General features: G+C 42.4%; 1 protein-coding gene across 1 annotated transcript; it reads left to right on the forward strand.

Moving 5' to 3' along the window:
* The first annotated feature begins 248 nt into the window (after positions 1-248).
* Positions 249-18,595, forward strand: sin3b (SIN3 transcription regulator family member B). The gene is made up of 19 exons (XM_085347962.1): positions 249-729; positions 1,863-1,969; positions 2,587-2,740; positions 3,799-4,161; positions 4,293-4,448; positions 4,792-4,920; positions 5,573-5,662; positions 5,837-5,955; positions 6,218-6,431; positions 9,641-9,757; positions 9,905-10,143; positions 10,578-10,761; positions 11,590-12,445; positions 14,486-14,655; positions 14,749-14,922; positions 16,778-16,870; positions 16,975-17,069; positions 17,561-17,759; positions 17,923-18,595. The coding sequence occupies exons 1-19, from the start codon at positions 619-621 to the stop codon at positions 18,157-18,159; spliced, it is 3,807 nt and encodes a 1,268-aa protein (XP_085204088.1). The 5' UTR covers positions 249-618; the 3' UTR covers positions 18,160-18,595.
* Positions 18,596-18,986: the final 391 nt, after the last annotated feature.

The following is an 18,986-nucleotide window of genomic DNA, read 5'->3' on the forward strand; positions in this document are numbered from 1 at the left end:
AGGTGTCTATCAATAGCCATGTATCGATCTTTCTCACAGTCGGCATTCGGTCCACCGTCGAGCTCCGTGGGCACCGTTGTGGAGTGTGCAGCCATCCTTTGCATGGAGTAGCGCTGCTCCTTTGTAGCAGTGAAGGGGGAGTGGAGCAATCTGATTCTTGTGAACTCAGCTCCTCCCATCGCTGCGACTGCGCAGTTCAATTTTTCACTTTTTTTTTTCACTCCTACTCTGGCTTCCGGACGCCAAGACAGAGCGCTGCCGCCGAATTTAAAGAGACAGGCTTTAGTTTTTTTTAAATACGAAAAACGGTAACCATTGTCTCTGGGCTTATTTTCCGATACTTCTTGCCTGGGCTCGTTTAATTCGATGGTGATGTTTCATCAAAGTCACCGAGAGTAGCAGGTTGTCTGTCATCAACCTTCATTCTGCTGGATTTCCCGTCCTTTTTTTTTTGCCTCTGTACCTAGACTGTCCAGCTAGGCAGAGTAGGGTTGCTTGCTGGCAGGCTGGCTTCCCGACCGAGAGCAAGGTTTGTCGGCTAGCCAACAACTGGAGGTAACGCCGAAGCTTCCCTCTTAAGTTGTGGTAGCGGCTCTCGAGCCTCCTGTCGCCGGGATAATGGCGAAGATTCAGGCGCACAGCACCGCGAAGCAAATAAACCAAATTCAAGACAAGCCTTACGTTATAACACAAAAGCAAGTGCAGCAGCAGCACTTCCAGAAGCTGAAGGTAAGGAGACAACGGACATGACAAGGGAAAAGTGGCTGAGAGTCAGAACCATTTTGTTCGTCGGATCATTGCATTGGATTTGAGGCTTTTTTCTCTTTCTCTCTTCTGTCGTCGAGAGTAGTGAAAGGAACGGCTGGCTAACGTTAGTTAGCTCGCTGGCCTATTAAAAGTAATTCATTGCTAAACAGCCTAACGTTAACATTTAATGTTGGATTTAGAAGCTATGTTTCGTTTAGTGGATGTGACAGTGGAGTGGCACAGTTAGTGGTACTTTCTCATTTGCCATATCAATAAGTGCTTCTGTGAGCAAACGTTAACTCAGACCTCGCTTGTGGGAAGTTCCTCCTTGTTCGTTTTTTCAGCCACCCGAACAAAGTGGAGGACGTCAGCCAGGCTAGCCAAGAACGGCTATTTCACTTCATTAGCAGCTTCAGTACACGTTTCTTTGTTATAGTAGTGTTTTAATATGTCGTACTGTTTTTGCCAACGCGACACTGTTGGCCGGGGACCAGCTGTGACTAAACATATTGTATAAATTTGTATGCGGGTAGGTGTTGCAAGTGTTGGTGGAGTTATTATCGTGAGTCGACTGGCTCCTGGCTAAACGTTAGCTACAACAACCCTCTTTAAGATGTGGACTATTTGTGACAATGGCTTGTGTGAAGACATTTTTCCCCCTTTAGCGCAACCTAAACTAGCCTAGCTGTGGTAGCGAAAGAAAGCAGTGGAGTAATGAACAAAAGCTGCCTGGTGTCTCTTGTGTATGCCCAGTTATTTATTTATTTTAGCGTTAGTTGTACAGCTTGTACTGCTAACCAGAGGATTTGTTGATGTTGCACTTTGGCTGATAGTGAACAAATCAGTCAGCATTCACGTAACTTCACGTATGCAGCACTGAAACAAATCTGTACGATGGGGCTACCTGTAATTTTATAGTACAAATCGGAAATAAATGCATTTATTAATAATGCAAAACGTAGCATTTGAAATCTATAAACAAGCTTTGTAGCTGTAAAATCATCCACCGTGAGCACCGTGGCTGGATTCTGGGGAAAATGCTGCTCCATACATCCAGCTGAGACTGCCTGTGCTTTGTTCTGTACTGATTTTTTCTTCCTCTTCTCCATGTTTAGGTTGAAGATGCCTTGTCATATCTGGACCAAGTCAAAATTCGTTTTGCGAATGACCCTGGGATATATAACAAGTTTCTCGACATCATGAAGGAGTTCAAGTCGCAGAGGTATCATTGGGCATTTATGCAAACAAACCACAAGTAACTACTACACAGGGGCACACAGGGAGCACACTGATTTCTGTTGTGCAGTTTTTAAGGGAGGTGGTCCAGATCCACTTTAAAATACAGTGGGATCTTCATTTACCCATACGCCACCAAGTCTTATGAAATTCAGCTTGATGGTTTTTGTATAATCTTGTGACCAACTGGCAGCTGTACTTCTGCCAGGGTGAAAACCAGAAGTAATGGGAGTTCTAGTAATGCATTCTTAATGACATACATTCCCATACATATTCTTTAGATGGTGATTGTGCTGCTTGTTTATGGAGTTTCATTACGTTGTGCTGTTTAATCCTTGACTAGTTCTGTTTCACAATCTGGAGTTTATCAGTGCATATGAAACTGCACATAGCTTCTTACTGTAATTATGCAACTGGTATTATTATCTTGAAATGAAACGAGGACTAAAAGCAAATCCTCTTTGCTCCTTTTTCTTTAAAGCTAACATGTGTAGCGCTTATTAATAACTTGTTTTCTGTTTTTGCTTTGTGGTGTTTGAGAGAAGTAGTTAATCAATCTTTCTCAACCAAACTTCTAAACTATCTGTATGTCTTCTGAAATAGCATCGACACACCGGGAGTGATAAACCGTGTATCACAACTGTTTCATGGACACCCAGACCTCGTCTTGGGCTTCAATGCCTTCTTGCCACCGGGGTATCGGATAGAGGTCCCTAAGAATGGGATGGCTTTCCTTCAGTCTCCTTTCTCTGCACAGGTAAGATACTCTTTTTAAAGAGATATCAGATATAAGTAAAGCAATGTACAGCAGTGTATGCTGACAGCATTATATGTTTAAGACCACAGAACATCTTAGGAGGAAACAGGTGTGGCTCTACTGCCCTGAACTTCAGCTGAATGATCTACCTGAAAAAGCCCTCACGAAGATTTCACTACAAAATGTGACAGCAGCTTTGTAGTTTAACAAAATTTCAGCTGGAGTTCTGCTTCTTCCTGTGCATTTTTGGCTGAAACAAGCACTTAAATCTCATCACAAAGAGCCAAATATATACAAGTTGTATATAAAAAAGAATTTCAGAGATTAGGAATCTATGTTAGACTTTAAAAGAATTTTACGGTGTGACACAAAAACGACTACACTGAGGAATTTGTAATGATTTCACTCTGTGGCATTTGGTCCGTGTCAGATTGAGTTAAACTTTTATATGTGTCAGCTCCTTCAGTTTCTGTGTACAATTTTATTATTTTAAAGTAAAAGCTGGGACCTAACTTCCAGGGATGTTTTGTTCTGAGAGATGGATCGTGCTTAGGTAGTGGATGGCAAGATAATGGGATTTGGGCAATCTTAGGTGTAATGTTAGTGTGACTTGGGATTTGCATCAGAACTACTTTCCTTTAATACTGACTTTAGATTACAAGTACATTCATATAAACATCCAGTCACTTTTCTTTCTGAACATTAGGCATAAAGTATGCATAATGCATGCGTTTCTTTTCTAAAACCTATGAAAGTTTATGTAAACTTTTTCTGTTAAATCATTTTAATATTTAGTGCTTTATGTTTACTGTGTACCTTTTGTCTACAATTACAATTGTTATTGTGTTATATAGAGTTTATACACTGCTAAGAGAGGGATTTAAAACGAACCCACAGAGCCAACTTATGTTTGAGTGTTTAATATTTCTGCAGCAACACAAGCACATTAAAGTTGGTTTACGTCATCATTTTAGCTGCACCTGCACCGGCATATACAAACAGATATTTCTCCCCAAGTCGTAAATAAACAGTCTTTTTCTTAATGCATCTCTGTGCAGGTATCCCCAAGCCCGCAGGGGAAGAGTCCTGTCGCTCCTGCTGTTGCTGCAACCTCGGGTAGCGCCTCTTCCTCTCACTCTGAAGTGGGACCTGCCCAGACCAGTGAAGTCAAGGTGGCCACAACAGAGCCCCTGTCTTCATCAGCAGCAGGACCTCCAGAGCCTCCCAGCAGACTTTCTCTTCCCCTGACCAGCAGAGAGAGCCAAAATCCAGCAGCCACCTCATCTGTGTCCCCGCCTGCCTCAGAGACGAGCCCCGTAGAATTTGATAGCGCCATCAGCTACGTCAACAAGATTAAAAACCGTTTCCTGGACCATCCAGAGATCTATAGAGCCTTCCTAGAAATTCTTCACACATATCAGGTACTGTAGAAGTAAGGCCATGAATACTGCATATTCATAGCATAAAAGGTGTTGGGTTTTTATTTGCAGTTTCTGAGTTTTGTTTTTATTTTGTGTGTGTGTGTCTCCCCTATATCTCTATAACATTTTAGAAGGAACAGCTGGAGGTGAAGGAGAGTCGAGGCAGTCGAGGCAGCAGTGGGATGACAGAAGATGAGGTGTTTTCTAAAGTTGCCAGTCTCTTCAAGGGACAAGAAGACCTGCTGGCTGAGTTTGGACAATTCTTGCCCGATGCCAAGAGATCACTGGTGAGTTGAGCAGCATAGACGGAGATTTCTGATGTTCCACTTGGGAAGGAGATGAAAATCTGCACAGTTTGAACAGAAACAATTTGCAGTCGGGCACGAAAGCAACATTTCTCATTTCCAGTTATTTTAACACAGTTTACAACAGTGACATTTTGTATATTTACGGCTCTGAAATGCCATCATGATAATATTCACACAGTCACAGTGAAGTGCCACTTTTGAACAGCTGAATATATAACTTGTCAAAAACGTTGTATTTCTGTCAGTCAGTTCTCTAAGAAGTTCCCAAAGTCCCAAGAAGTACTACTGAGCATTTTTTGCCCACGTGCCTCCTCTTCTGTAGTTCACAGGCAGTTCGCTCACCGGGGGGAAAGAGCAGCTGAAAAGAACAGAGGAAGAGGACACGATAACCAAACAGAACAAAAAGAGGCCGAGGCCCATACTTCTCCAGCATATGTCCCCACTGCTCAAGGTAAGTTCTTCTCTCTTCAGCGGGTCAGTCAGTGAAAGAGACAAAAGCTGTGCATTATGAGCTCAAATGCTACGTTTTATGATTGTTTTTGCAACTTCATCATCTTGTGAAATAGGGTCTAAAATTCTGACGTATTCACAATTAATTAAAAACGAGAGAGAGAGAGAGAGAGAGAGAGGTGGAGCTTTGAAAGACACCATTCTTGTTACAGACGCTACAGAACGACTGTTACCCTTATGGACTTTTTATTTGCTTTTACTTTGGTAAATTTCTTTATTTTCATAATTGTTGAGTAACACAGTAACAGTTTAATTGAAGAGAACTTACTGAATACCAGTTTATTTTTAATCTGTTACATTGAGTCATTTCTATAAGTTAATGTGTTGCATGTAAGCCCCGTGATGTATGTCATTTACTATTATGGACATTACAGCCTGCAACATGCTGGGCAAAATGTGTCTCACAAGCTTGTAACATAATTACAGAGTATTTGCATTCCTTTACTTCATTTCGTCAGCACCAACTCATTTGCTAGAAAATAATTTTGTGTTGCACAACACGAACTTTTCTTTAAAAGTTTCAACAGCTCTTTGGGATTTTCCAAAAGCGGTCGAGTTTGTGATGTTCAGATTTTATTCTTCTCTTTATTTAGAAAAAAATGAAGTATTCCTGTACCAAAGATCAGTCCTTTGCTTCGGTTGGCAAACATGGAGTCTTAAGAGAATTTTCCTTCTTTGATAAGGTGAGGGATTATTCTTCTGGGCTGTAATTCTGGATTTTATTTATTTAATTTTTTATACTAAATTTTTAATCCCATAATGTTTTTTCTTTTTGTTTCTTTTTGTTTTTAACTGAAACTTTTTTTTATTTTTAAAGTGATTGAGCGAATTTTATTGTCAACCCAACTGTCGTTTAGGTTCGTCGCCTGTTTAAAAGCCAGGAAGTATATGAGAACTTCCTGCGCTGCATCGCCTTGTTTAACCAAGAAGTCGTTTCAGGAGCCGAGCTGCTACAGCTTGTTACTCCTTTCTTGGGGTGAGTGGATGGAAAGAATTTTGAGATGGATAGAAAGAGACAAACTAAAGTGGAAATGGTTTATGATGCTAATATCCAGTGTTAGTGAAGCAAATGGCAACAAATATTAAGATATTGTTTGTTTTCAGATATGACATTCAGGTCAACTTTACAAATTTGAAAGTTATCTCTAAATGGTCGTCACAGGGCTTTTTATACTAGCTGAAAATACCAGATGTACTTCAGTTATCTGTCATTAATAATTTTGTCCATATCCTTGCAGGAAGTTTCCTGAACTGTACACACAGTTCAAGTCATTTCTCGGGGACAAAGAGCTCTCTCATGCTGTGTCAGGGCTGTCGGATCGTTACATGGAGGGAGGAGGGGGCAGGGAGGTGGATTATGCCTCCTGCAAGCGCCTGGGGTCCAGCTATAGAGCACTGCCCAAGACCTACCAGCAGCCTAAATGCAGTGGGCGCACGGCCTTATGCAAGGAGGTATATCTACTTAAGAGTTTACCAAACAAAGACCACTGCGTCATTCATTTCTTAAAGTTATCTGTGTGCATTTGAGCCCCTTTCATCTGTTCCTTATTATTTCTTTGACAGCATCTTAACATGTTGGCTTGATGTCTGAATTTAAATGTTTATTTTTTTTCAACATAGCACAAGTTTGAACTGCATGCATAGAAACTGATGTCTAGATACGCACAATATTATGATTCCTGTTATCTTTGCATGCCTCTTTTGTGCCTTTGTCCCTCGATCAGCTCACCTAAGAATGTCATTGTTTTTGAGGACTCCCTAAACCTCACATGACATGAGGGGGTGGGCGAGGTTGCCAACTTAAGTTTCTGTCTCACACCTTCAGGCTGCCAAATATGAGGATGTCTCGAAGCTCTTCCTTTATGAAAACAGCTGCTGTTAATAAGCTCTTATGCACACAGGGCTGAATCTTGCTGACAAGTTGTTTTTTTTTCTTTCTTTTTTTTGTTTTTACCCCACATTTATTTCATCATCAACCCTGGTTGATAAACATCAGTCCATAAGTTACAGCTTGCATGCTTGTAGCTGCTTGAGGTAAACGCGCAGGCTTTTACAAAATCACATCTTGAGTGTCGACTTTCCCTCTTTAAGTTTGTTTGACTTGAATATTAAATTACAAATTTGATCAACTTAACATTGAATTGTTCAAGTTCGCAAGTGATGAATCGGTGTTGTCTACATGTAACACGCAACCAGTGTTGGTCAAGTTACTTGAAAAAAGTAATCAGTAACTAATTACTGATTACTTGCCCAAAAAAGTAATCCCGTTACTTTACTGATTACTTATTTTCAAAAGTAATTAATTACTTAGTTACTTTTTAAAAACACGATTTACAACCTGAAGAGGTGATAAAGCGATAGATCTCTCAGCCCAATTCTACTTTTTCTACATAATCCATCATACAAAATGTAATCAGATGGAAAAGTCTCTTTTTAAAACTTGTTTTATTAGTTTTAATCTTTTAACTTTATGCATCAAGCAAAAATTTAATTATCTGCAACATTCTCTGACTGGAAGAAATTAGTTTAACATTGAAACCTATTTTCTGCACATTCCAGCTCATAAAATAAAATATTTTTTGTGTTTACACTCAGTCTTTCAAATAGATGCAAGTAAAACACAGCAGAAAATAAATAAAGTCAAAGACTCAGCGGTCCTGTTGCTCTATTTTCACCTGTAAAGCAGGAGTGGGGCAGGCGGAGGGTTACCCTGGTGCAGGTGTGCCGCGGTCAGTGGAAGAACCCGCGAGTTTCTCTGTGAGTTTCCCATTACGTCGTAGCTACTCGGTGCTTGTTGGAAGTTTAGGGGTTTTTTTCGCTGTAAAAAGAAGTTTTCTTCCCACGCACAGCGGACACTAATGTTTTTGTCACTTTTTATGGAGTCAAACTCAAAGTAAGGTCAGTACTTCCACGCTTTAAACGCTGCACGCTCATACTCTCTCCCACAATCGATATATGATCCACTGTTGATCTGCACACAGCTGTTGTCACCAACGTCGCACTCGCTTACGTCACTGTCATGAGACATTCTCGCAAAAAATCACGGTTTTAGTAACGCAGTAACGCAGCGTTCCTACGGTAAAGTAACGGTAATCTAATTACCGTTTTTGCAATAGTAATCCCTTACTTTACTCGTTACTTGAAAAAAGTAATCGGATTACAGTAACGCGTTACTGTCTATCTCTGCACGCAACTAATCAATTTAATTTTCTAATCAGCTGTTTTTTTTGAAACATTTTACTATCACTATGTTTTGAAACCATGCCATTTTGAATCTGTATAATGCCGATGGGAACAGCTTGACAGGCATAAAATAGTATTTCTAGGCCAGCAAGTCAATTCCTAAAAAGCTATTAGCAGAAACTTGTCACTTGTCAGTATGGTGTGCAGTGTGTCCGCAAAAAAGTTTGAGGGAAGTGGAAAACCGGACAGGTTGCAGACAAAATGAGTGTCAAACCTAAACAATTCTCTACAGTAGATGAACAATATCTGAAAGTCATGTCCTTAAGAAATGGGGAAAATAAAATCCAGCAAAGACTTGACATGGAACCTTTCAGTTGATCATCTAACCCTATCCCTGATCAGTATCTAACAGAAAATAACTCTATAAATTATTCCCTTTTCAAAACTCTGAATAACCACAGTGATGTACAAGACTCTGACCTCATATGTCACTTTATGCATCACTGATGTAACGTTTTGCAGATATGGTGAATATCTTGTGGAGCACATCATTGCTCTCTTTCTGATTGTTGTGGGCGTGTCTGAATGAAGCTGCGAGTCAGTCTTCCCACATTTTCTCACACTTTATTGCCACCTGTATTTTAGTGAAATGGTGGGAAACCAACGGGGGGAAAGTGTATTGCTTGTGCATGTGTTTCTGTCTCGAGTGCAAAGTACACAAAAACAGGAACTCGGTTTTGAAAATGTTGAACCATGGCAAAAGGTTACACATGCAGTTAGGAGCACATGTATACACAGACGTACTGTTTGCTCAGTAGTATGCACATCGTGTGACCACCTAATAGAAACTTTGACCCTACTGCCATATTAGGATTGTAACTTCAGAAGCGTCTATTACTTAGCAGTCATCAGGAGCATGTTGAGGGAAAGAAATCCTAATTAATGGCCTGGTAGCTGGTAGTTGATTATGGTTATGCAGAATCAGATGAGTACAGTAAGGACAGGGAGGCAGTATGTAGCTTAAATATGTTTTTCCTTTTCTCATAGAAAAGTTTCAAATAACAAAGGCAGCATATGTACAAGTAATCGCTGAGGCTCAGCCTCCAGGCTGCTTTGAACCTTTCCTGCATACCCCTAAAATATTTAGTATTTAGTATTTATTGATTTATTGTCATTGTCAAGAACAATGAAATTGCGATCATTGTTCTTGACAATGACAATAAGGCGTTCTGTCAGCACGGCAGCCTCACGTACCCTCTCTTCAAATATTTTGTGTGTGAGGGGCACCCAATCAGTAGAAAGATGCCTTAAAGGGATCTGTGCTACAGCAGATTGATCGGGCGATCATATTGTAACTTAATTATACTTTCTGAAGTCCAGAGTAAAAATATCAAGGTGCATAAAAAGCAATCTTTAAAGTGTTACCATAGAAAAGTGTGCTGGCATGAAAACTCATGTTTTTATCTGTATGTGTGCAGGTATTGAATGACACCTGGGTGTCTTTCCCCTCCTGGTCAGAAGATTCAACCTTTGTTAGCTCCAAGAAGACTCCTTATGAGGAGCAGCTGCATCGCTGTGAGGATGAAAGATTTGAGGTATGTGCATCTTAATGTTAGCGTTTTTAACAAGTAGTAAATATATTTGGTGACCCCGAGGATGTTTTATTCTTAAACACATATATCGCGTGGTGCTAAGCTTTAGAAGATGCCCTCTAAAAGCCGTCTCTAACACTTATTCTTTAGTTGGATGTTGTTCTGGAGACAAACTTGGCCACCATCAGAGTCCTAGAGAGTGTCCAGAAGAAGCTTTCTCGCCTCTCACCAGAGGACCAGGACCGATTCAGATTAGACGACTGCCTGGGCGGCACCTCTGAGGTCATCCAGCGTCGTGCGGTGTATCGTATCTATGGCGACAAAGCCCCTGAGATCATCGAGGGACTGAAGAGGAGTCCTGCTACTGCTGTGCCTGTGGTGCTGAAGAGGTCAGGACAATCTCTTTATCTCAGAATTCCCCAGTGACGTCTGACATGTGCAGACACTTTAAGCCTTATAGCCACAATATTCTTTCATATGCATATGAAATAGCAGGATGTTGAACCAACACATCTAATGTTTACATCACTGTGGCTATAGAAGGAAAACTGTTGATTATACTTCTGTTTACATGACCAGCTGAGAGATTTAAGCAAGTGACAATATGATGGGAATATTCAGCTGCTGACAGCGTGAGCAAGATCCTTGTATCAACATGGAGGTCTTTGTGCACCCTGCTACACGAATAGTGCTTTCTGAAGAACTGCCTTTTTCCTTCCAGTCTAACATGTGAAAAAACAAACGCACTGTGGTGACAAAATAGATTCAACTACATGAATGTTTTTTTTAGGCGTCAACTTTAAAGCTTTTCTTTCCTCTCCAGGTTGAAAGCTAAGGAGGAAGAGTGGCGAGAGGCCCAGCAGGGTTTCAATAAGATTTGGAGGGAGCAGTACGAGAAGGCCTACCTGAAGTCCCTCGACCACCAAGGAGTCAACTTCAAACAGAACGATATGAAGGCCCTGCGGTCGAAAAGTCTTCTTAATGAGATTGAAAGCATCTACGACGAGGTAAACACTCCTCTATTCGCGACCTTGAATGGTGATGAAAAGATAACGAGGTGTGAAGCCTGATATAGCAGTCCTGCATAATCGCTTTTGTATAATCATAAGAAGAGTCAGACTCAGTGAGAGGGTATAAAAGCGTTCATTATAGTGTAACCTGACTATTATCCTCTCACATTTTCTAAAATTTAAAAAGATTATTCTGGTGCTTACAGTTCATCAGTCAGGTGCACAACATGCGTCACCTGACTGAAGTTTCACATTTGACATTTTAACTTGTTCAAACTTCTGATGGTTCTTTAGGATTTCGCGTCCACGTTGACGTTACTAAAGTGGACCTGTTGAGGTCTGTATACGTGATGGGTAATCCCTATGAGCCAAAATCCCTGGGCAAAGCTCTGACCACCAGCCCCGCCTCCTGCTGTTCAAACCTTTTGTTTGTCATGGACAGCCAATTAGAGGACAGCTAACTTATGAGGAGGGTGGGCTTAAAGGGGGAGGAGCTAAAACAGTTTTTCCAGACAGGAGATGAGTTGAGGGCCTGAACTGAAATAAATTAACATTATTAGGAATTGTGAGTATGCAAAGCTACTCTAGTAGCATTTTTAGTAAGAACAGAGCTATATAATTTTGCTTAAGTGGCTTTGCTCTAACACCATGGCTCATAATGAAGATGGTGTGTTTCAGTCAAAGGACATTGAGTGCAGGTGGGGTTTTTTTGTTGAAGGGATTTGTCAGAGGTCAGTGAAACCTCTTGGTGTCAAAGGTTTCCGTATTTCTGCTTGGCCTGTAGGAGTTTCCTTCTGCTGTCTGATTTTCTTCTTTTTACCTCAGCGTCAGGAGCAGAGCACAGAAGAAGGTGGTGTTGGCCAACAAAGCCGTAATGGTTCAGCCTCATCCAGTGAACCTCACATGGTGTTTACTTATGAGGACAAACAAATCCTGGAGGATGCTGCCTCACTCATCATCTACCACGTTAAACGACAACCAACTATTCACAAAGATGACAAGGACCACATCAAACGCATCATCCAGCACTTTGTCCCCGACTTGTTCTTCTCCCGCCGCGGTGAGCTCAGTGATACTGAAGAATGGACGGATGAGGAGGCTGAGCTGGAAGAGGGAGGCGATAAAGGAGGAGGTGGAACCGCCACCACCGCAGCAGGCGGAGGAGGAAATGGTAATAATGCATCAGGAGCAGCAGCCAGCAGTTGTCAGTCTCAACCCCAACCTGTCCAATCACAGTCCCAGACCCAGTCCCAACCGCAGCAGCAGCTCAACGGTGATTCCAGGAGGAGGCGCTGCAGCCCATCCCAACCTGCAGAAAACGAAGCCTCGACCACCTCAAGCAGCATAAGCCAGCCTGCTGGATCCACACCGACCCCGGGGTCTACACCTATGGAGATGAGCTCGGGTGCAGCCGGGGAGAAGGTGGACCTTCGTGACCCTGAAGCAGAGCACCAAAAGGAGCTGGATGGTGTCTACAACCTGTTTTTTGTCAACAACAACTGGTATTTCTTTTTGCGGCTGCACCAGACTCTGTGTTCGCGGCTGCTGCGGGTTTACCGACAAGCAGAACGGCAGCTGCTGGAGCATCGAGCTGAGCAGAGCAGAGAGAGGCTGCTGATGGCAGAGGGACGGAGGGAAAAGGCGTGTGACCTCGCTATGGAGCTCCGCCTCAAGCAGCCCAGTAAGTCCAGTCTATGTTTACAGTTACTCACATCTTTACAGTCGTCAGGTGTTTGATTTTTAAGTGGGGTTGGTCAGCTGTGGGTGGCTTTATTCCAGATCACTGAGCAATAATCACACGCTGTAATATACAAGTTACTTCATCAAGACGATTAGATAATTAGCTTCAATAAATGTGCACTGAATCAGAATGTGCTTTTAAATTGGTGTCAGTCACACTGTTAAATAAGATTAATGTTTGCTAAAGGGAATGATGTTCCAGATATGTTGAAACATTTCTCAGTGTTTAAAACAGCACGGCAATAAAATAACGTTTGAAAAATGATCGTTCTACTAATGCTACGTGTCAACCTTTATTTAGTTGACTTTGTTCAGAATCTGAGTGTTGTAGTAGCATTGTTGTGTTTTGTTTAGGGAAGAAATCTGTGGTGAAAGACTTTTTGATGCTCTGAACAGATTTGCAGGACCTGTATGGACCAGTTAAAGGCACTTTTCTAAAAGTCTGTTTAGGACAAGGTTTACTGGTTATCAAAAACAAACTAAATTCTTGTTCAGCATATTACAAGCTGTACATGTAGAGTGTCTTAGGCCACAATATTACATTCCTTGTAATATAAGACACAGAAAAGCCTCTTGTTTGAGAAACTTTCTAATATTTAGTCATTTTAACCGATAGTTTCTGATAACTGACTTGTTGCTGCAACCCTTCTTCAGATCAGAAGAATCTGTTCTTCAAACACACATCAGGCCTGCCTTTTGTAAATAACTGCTTTTGGTTGCTGGGACAGGGTCTCCACTAGGCCTGCACAATAAATCGAACTGACCAAAGAAACCCCTTTACACATTTGACCAGTCGAATAGAGCCCTTCACGGCATTAACCAATCAAATGGATTAGAGGCCCGCCTCCTACTCAGGTGGGGAGCGAACAACGCTGCAGCAACGAGTCAGAGTTGTAATGGCTGAGAGCGAGACGCATGACGAGAACGCTACTGACTATGAACTCGTAGCTAAAAAATTAGTACCTCGCTTATTTGGAGGTACTTTGGATTTGATAAAGACGACGTTCTCCAAACACAGGTGCTCTGCAACACTTGCCGAACACTCGTGGCAACCACCAGAGGAAACACGACTCCACCATCATCTTCAACACAACCACAGAGAACAGTTTGAAGAGTTCCAGAAAGACAGGGCTAATGTTAAGACAAAGAGCGCCGCAGTCCAACAGCCGTCTCTGTATCAGAGTTTTTCAAGTGGAACTCCTTATGAGAAAACGTCGAAGCGCTACAAAGAAATAACAGAGGCCATTACACATTTTTTTGGCTAAAGACATGATGCCTATAAATACAGTTAGCAGAGAGGGCTTCACCAGTCATAAAGTGGACCGGAGATACCGCATCCCCTCACGAAACTACTTTTCCCATGTTGCCATTCCACAAATGTACGAAACATGCCGCAAGACCGTCACGTTTGAACTGAGCCAAGCTGAAAACTACGCAACAACTACAGACCTATGATCAAGTCGTACAACGGAGCCATATATGAGCTTCACAGTGCACTTCCTCACCGTAGACCCTGAACTGAAAACACGGTGTCTAGAGACTGTGTGTTTTCCAGACTCTCACACTAGTGAAAATACAGCCCGTGTATCACGTGAGGTGCTGGCCAGCTGGGATCTTAAAGAAGACCGACAAGTGTGTTATGTTTATTCAAAACGAATTCTAGAGACCGGGAAGGATGTCTTTCAGAATTCAAGCCTCAGACACTTTTTATGGGGGCAATGTTTCAATGTTAAAGTGCACTTTGGTGTTACTCTGCTAATACAGCAGCTTTCTTTAAATAAAACTGTTGCAGTAAAACAGAAATTATGTATTTGTTTTTTTGTTTTGCTATTTATTTTATCGCAAGTCATATCGTTATCGCAATATTGATCACAGTTATCGCACATCGCAGGTTTTCCTAGTATCGTGCAGCCCTAGTCTCCACTGCACATCCACACGGATAAGCTGCTCTAACAAAAGTGCTGTCCTTCCCCTTCCACAGGTGAGGTGGAGTTAGAGGAGTATTACCCAGCTTTCCTCGATATGGTGCGCAGTTTGCTTGATGGCAACCTGGACTCTACACAATATGAGGACACGCTGAGGGAGATGTTCACCATCCACGCCTATATCGGCTTCACCATCGACAAAGTCATCCACAACATCATCCGACAGGTAAACAGTTTCACACACAGGTTAATTCTCTAAGTCCCGTGACTCTGTAATGTGAACACTGGCATATTCTAATATTTACCTCTCTGACTAAAGTTGCAGCACCTGGTGAGCGACGAGGTGTGTCTGCAAGTGGTTGAGCTTTACCTGGCTGAGAGGAAACGAGGGGCAGCCGGGGGAAACCTGTCCTCACAGTGTGTTAGAGCAGCTTGGGAGACCAGCTACCAGTGGAAAGCTGAGCGAGTGATGGCCGAAGAGAACTGCTTCAAGGTGAGTCCAGTGGGTTAAACGCTTGGCCCTGACACACAGCTGTTGTTTGAAGTAGTGAAACTATTTCAGATTATCCTTCTCTGCAGTAAAAATATTCTGCTCTGCGATTTCACAGGACGGTAAAAATTTCAGAAGACTAGATGTACCCATAAAAGGAAAGTGCATCACTTAAGCTGTTTTTGTAAAGGAATGTTTTACGGACAGCGATCGTGATTGTAGGAAAACAAAAGCCAGCTCACTCCTCCAGTCCAAGTATTTTTTTCCCCCAAGGATTCATTCTTTACATTTTTCTCATGCTGTTGAGGCCTTTGGTGCAGTCGATTGAAATTTCACCTTCCAACTAATGACTGAGATTTAACTACGTTTTTGTGGACCTGAAATTATTTTATGACAGCCAGCTGTACCACAGCGTGATAAACACGTTTACACTTCAATGTAATCAGATGCTACCTTTCTCTGGTACTAACGCTTTGATAACAGCTGTTGAATACTTGATTACCGGTTGTAGAAGAATGGAAATGCTTTTCTGGGATCCAAACAGTTTGCTTGCTTTGTTTTTTTTTGTTTTTTTTTTAAAAGATGTTATTGTTCAATTGAGAAAACAGCACAGTGTTCAGTAATTTTATCTTTTTAAATTTTAATTTTATCTGCATGCTAGGGATGAGAAACGCTGTACTACTGACCGCACAGTATAACACTTTTGTGAGGAGGGTGGGGGGAGATGTAGTGTATTATTGTTATTGGGGCAGGGATAGCTCAGTAGGTAGAGTGGTGGCCCCATGATCGGAAGGTTGGTGGTTCGAATCCACTGAACTGCTCCCCTACACACTGCTCCCCGGGCGCCCGATGGCTGCCCACTGCTTCACTGGGTGAACGGGTTAAATGCAGAGAGGAATTTCCCCACGGGGATCAATAAAGTATACTTTCTTAAATGATGTGTATAATATGGCACAGTTCTACTGAGAACCAAGAACGCCACATCTCGGCTTCTCTTTGGTTGGGTGCAGACTGTTTTTAATTTCTCTCCCAGATATCTGGATGCTGCTGTCCATCTTTGACTCAAGAGGAATTCATTGCGTTTATGTCCATTCGTGCAGGAACTTTACTACACAGAGCAAAAGATTTTGTGTGTGAAACAATGCAGATGTGCTTGTGTGCATTTCTACCAAAACAACACAAACCTGATGATGATGTTGTAGGTAGACTGATGGGAAATGAGCCAGAGCTCGGTTCAAAGCGGACGAAATATAACAAAATGATCCGAACAGCAGAATGAGAATCACAGACAGTTTTGTTTCTAACACTGTTTGCTTCACTACAAAGACGTTCAATGAAGGTGAACCAACAGCAGCCAAAAAACCCCCCATAAAGGCCTTCAATAGACTAGTTGCTCCAAATATGTTTGGTACTGCCCCTCAGTGACCGTACACAGCTATAACATTCAGACTGTGCACAGCCACGTGGGGCCTTTAGTTTGGGAAATTACAGTCAAGTCGGGGCGACCGTGGCTCAGGGGGTTGGGAAGCGCATCTGTAACCGGAAGGTCGCCAGTTCAATCCCCGGGCTCTCTGTCCTGGTCGTTGTGTCCTTGGGCAAGACACTTTACCCTACCGCCTACTGGTGATGGCCAGAGGGGCCGATGGCGCGATATGGCAGCGAATGAATAGTAGTGGCATTGTAAAGCGCTTTGGGTGCCTTGAAAAGCACTATATAAATCCAATTTATTATTATTATTATTATTATTATTAAGTAATTGTTTGAATAAAGCAAAGGCCTTTGTCACACTTTTGGGTCATAGTTTTGATTCAGGTGTAGTGAGGTCATTCAAACATGGGTGTTTCGTTTTTGTCATCAGGTGATGTTTATTCAAAACAAGGGTCAAGTGACAATGACCATCGAGCTGCTGGACACTGAGGAGGCCCAGGCTGATGACCCGCTAGATGTTCAGGTAAACACTTATTTATTAACAATTTCTAAACTTGTTTACATACCAGAAACTTGGAAATGAATAACTGGACTTTGATTAAACACGCTGGAACTTTCCTCTGTTAGTGCCTGTCGAGCTACATGGAGCAGTTTGTAGGAACAGAGTCCAGTCTGTGCTCTCAAGCAGAGGGCTACTTCTTCAAGCCCGTATTTCTGCCCAGGTATGACAGATGTTTCTACTGTTTCTACTTATGTGGCAGTATAAATAACAGCAGAATAAAGGTGTGACAGTGGAAATGAATCTGTAATATATTATATTTCATTATACTTGGAAAGAGAAACCAAAGTGCATTTGAATTCCTGCACACCTCCTGCGTTACGTGTCTTATTTTTAATAAACGTTGTGCTGTGATGGTGCATTTCTTTTGTGTATTAGACTAGACAGAATTTGTTCAACTAAAAATCAAGTAAAACTTACAAAACTGTGTCCCCAAATAGATTTTGATTGATTTCATGTTTTTATGTTTGGCTCGTTGTGCCTCAGCTGGTAGCATTATGGGAACGCTCTGTTAAAGGTATCTGATGACAGATCTGCTGTCATCTCAGATAACATTTGTAAAGATCAACAGGGTATAACGGATGTCTTTCAGGAACCCTGAGAATACGTCAAGGCAGTTTTTTGTAATCCGCACCGTGTCTCCATTTTTTTCAGGAACCTGCGCCGTTTTCGCCGCTGGCAAGTGCGACAGGTGGAGGCGATGCGCTGCAGGAGAGAGTGGCACCGCCAGCTGGGCGTGGAAAACGCCGGCAGTCTCGACTGTCGTTTTAAACTCAACACTCACAAGATGGTGTTTGTCATGAACTCTGAGGACTACATGTACCGCAGAGGGGCCCTCGTCAAGGCCAGGAAGGTAGGCTGGCATCTAAGTTTAAATTTAGACATCCGTCCTCCGCGTGGGTCTCATCAGAGCTCTGCTGAAGAAAAGAAATCCAACCCTGCTAGTTTTCTGCTTGTTAAATCCGGTTTTGTCTCTCAGTGACAAGTCTCTGACAGTTTGTCTTCTTCCTTCACAGTCGCAGCACAGAGTGGCAGCGAGCCAGCACGAACGCTTCGACAAGTGGCACCAGAGCTGGCTGACCAATCACGTTACAGCCTCGGCTGAACGCTCCGTACAGAACTGGCTAATGGGCGAAGACGAGGAGGATCTCATCCCCTGCAAGACTACCTGCCTCTCGACTGAAGTGAAGGGGCAGATGGTCAACAGATACCAGGTTCATTACAGCGGAAGCAAAGCCCCTTCTTCACCGTAGAGGCCTGCACAGAGATGGACAGTAATGCGTGCACACACACACACAGACACACACACACACACACAGGTAAATGCATGAATGCAAAGGACATACGTACACTAAACACAGACATAAACAGCTGCAGTCGTGTCTCCACGACGTGCTCGCTCACTCACTCTGACTCACGGATGAAGAAACTGGCAGAAACGCAGTGAGTCAGTGAGCGAGCGAGAGGAGTGACGATGTGGGGACGAGGGCCAACAGACAGTGAAGTAATCAACGAGAGCCAGCTCGGCCCTGATTGGCTGCACGAGTGGAACGCACCGGGAAGAACGGAGTTCATCATCCTCAGCATCTTTATCATTCAAGCTTCTGTGGTGGCAGTAACGTTAATAAGGCTGACGGCTGAGTCAGCTGATCAGGTGAGGACTCATGAGATCATGGGATTTGTTTGAGAAATGTGAATGTCTGTTTGTTTTTCTTTTTCTTTTCTTTTTTTTTTTTTTTTTAAGTCAAATGTAGTTTTTAGCCTCTAAAGCCGGAGAGCCTGCCTGTGGGTCGGTTGGTTGGTTTCTGTGTGTTTATATGGGGAGATTATGGTAAACGTGTGTATGTATGTGTATCCTGCTCTCTTCATTTTTGTCTAATTGTAGGCCCACTGCAGGCTCTGCAACTATAGTAAATGCGTTATTACTGTATGTGCATATATATACACACAACAGGGATCCTGTATTTTTATATATGCATCTACACATCTAAAGATCATGTGGTTCTCTACAGTGTTTGCTGTCAGCCAACTCTTGATGTTTGTTGTTTATTTTTTTGTATTTCCCCCTTTTTTGTGTTGT

This window comes from Diplotaxodon limnothrissa, linkage group LG23, assembly GCF_057381915.1.
Source record: "Diplotaxodon limnothrissa isolate DT_005_m linkage group LG23, D_limnothrissa_male_GT1.1, whole genome shotgun sequence".
Taxonomy (NCBI): Eukaryota; Metazoa; Chordata; class Actinopteri; order Cichliformes; family Cichlidae; genus Diplotaxodon; species Diplotaxodon limnothrissa.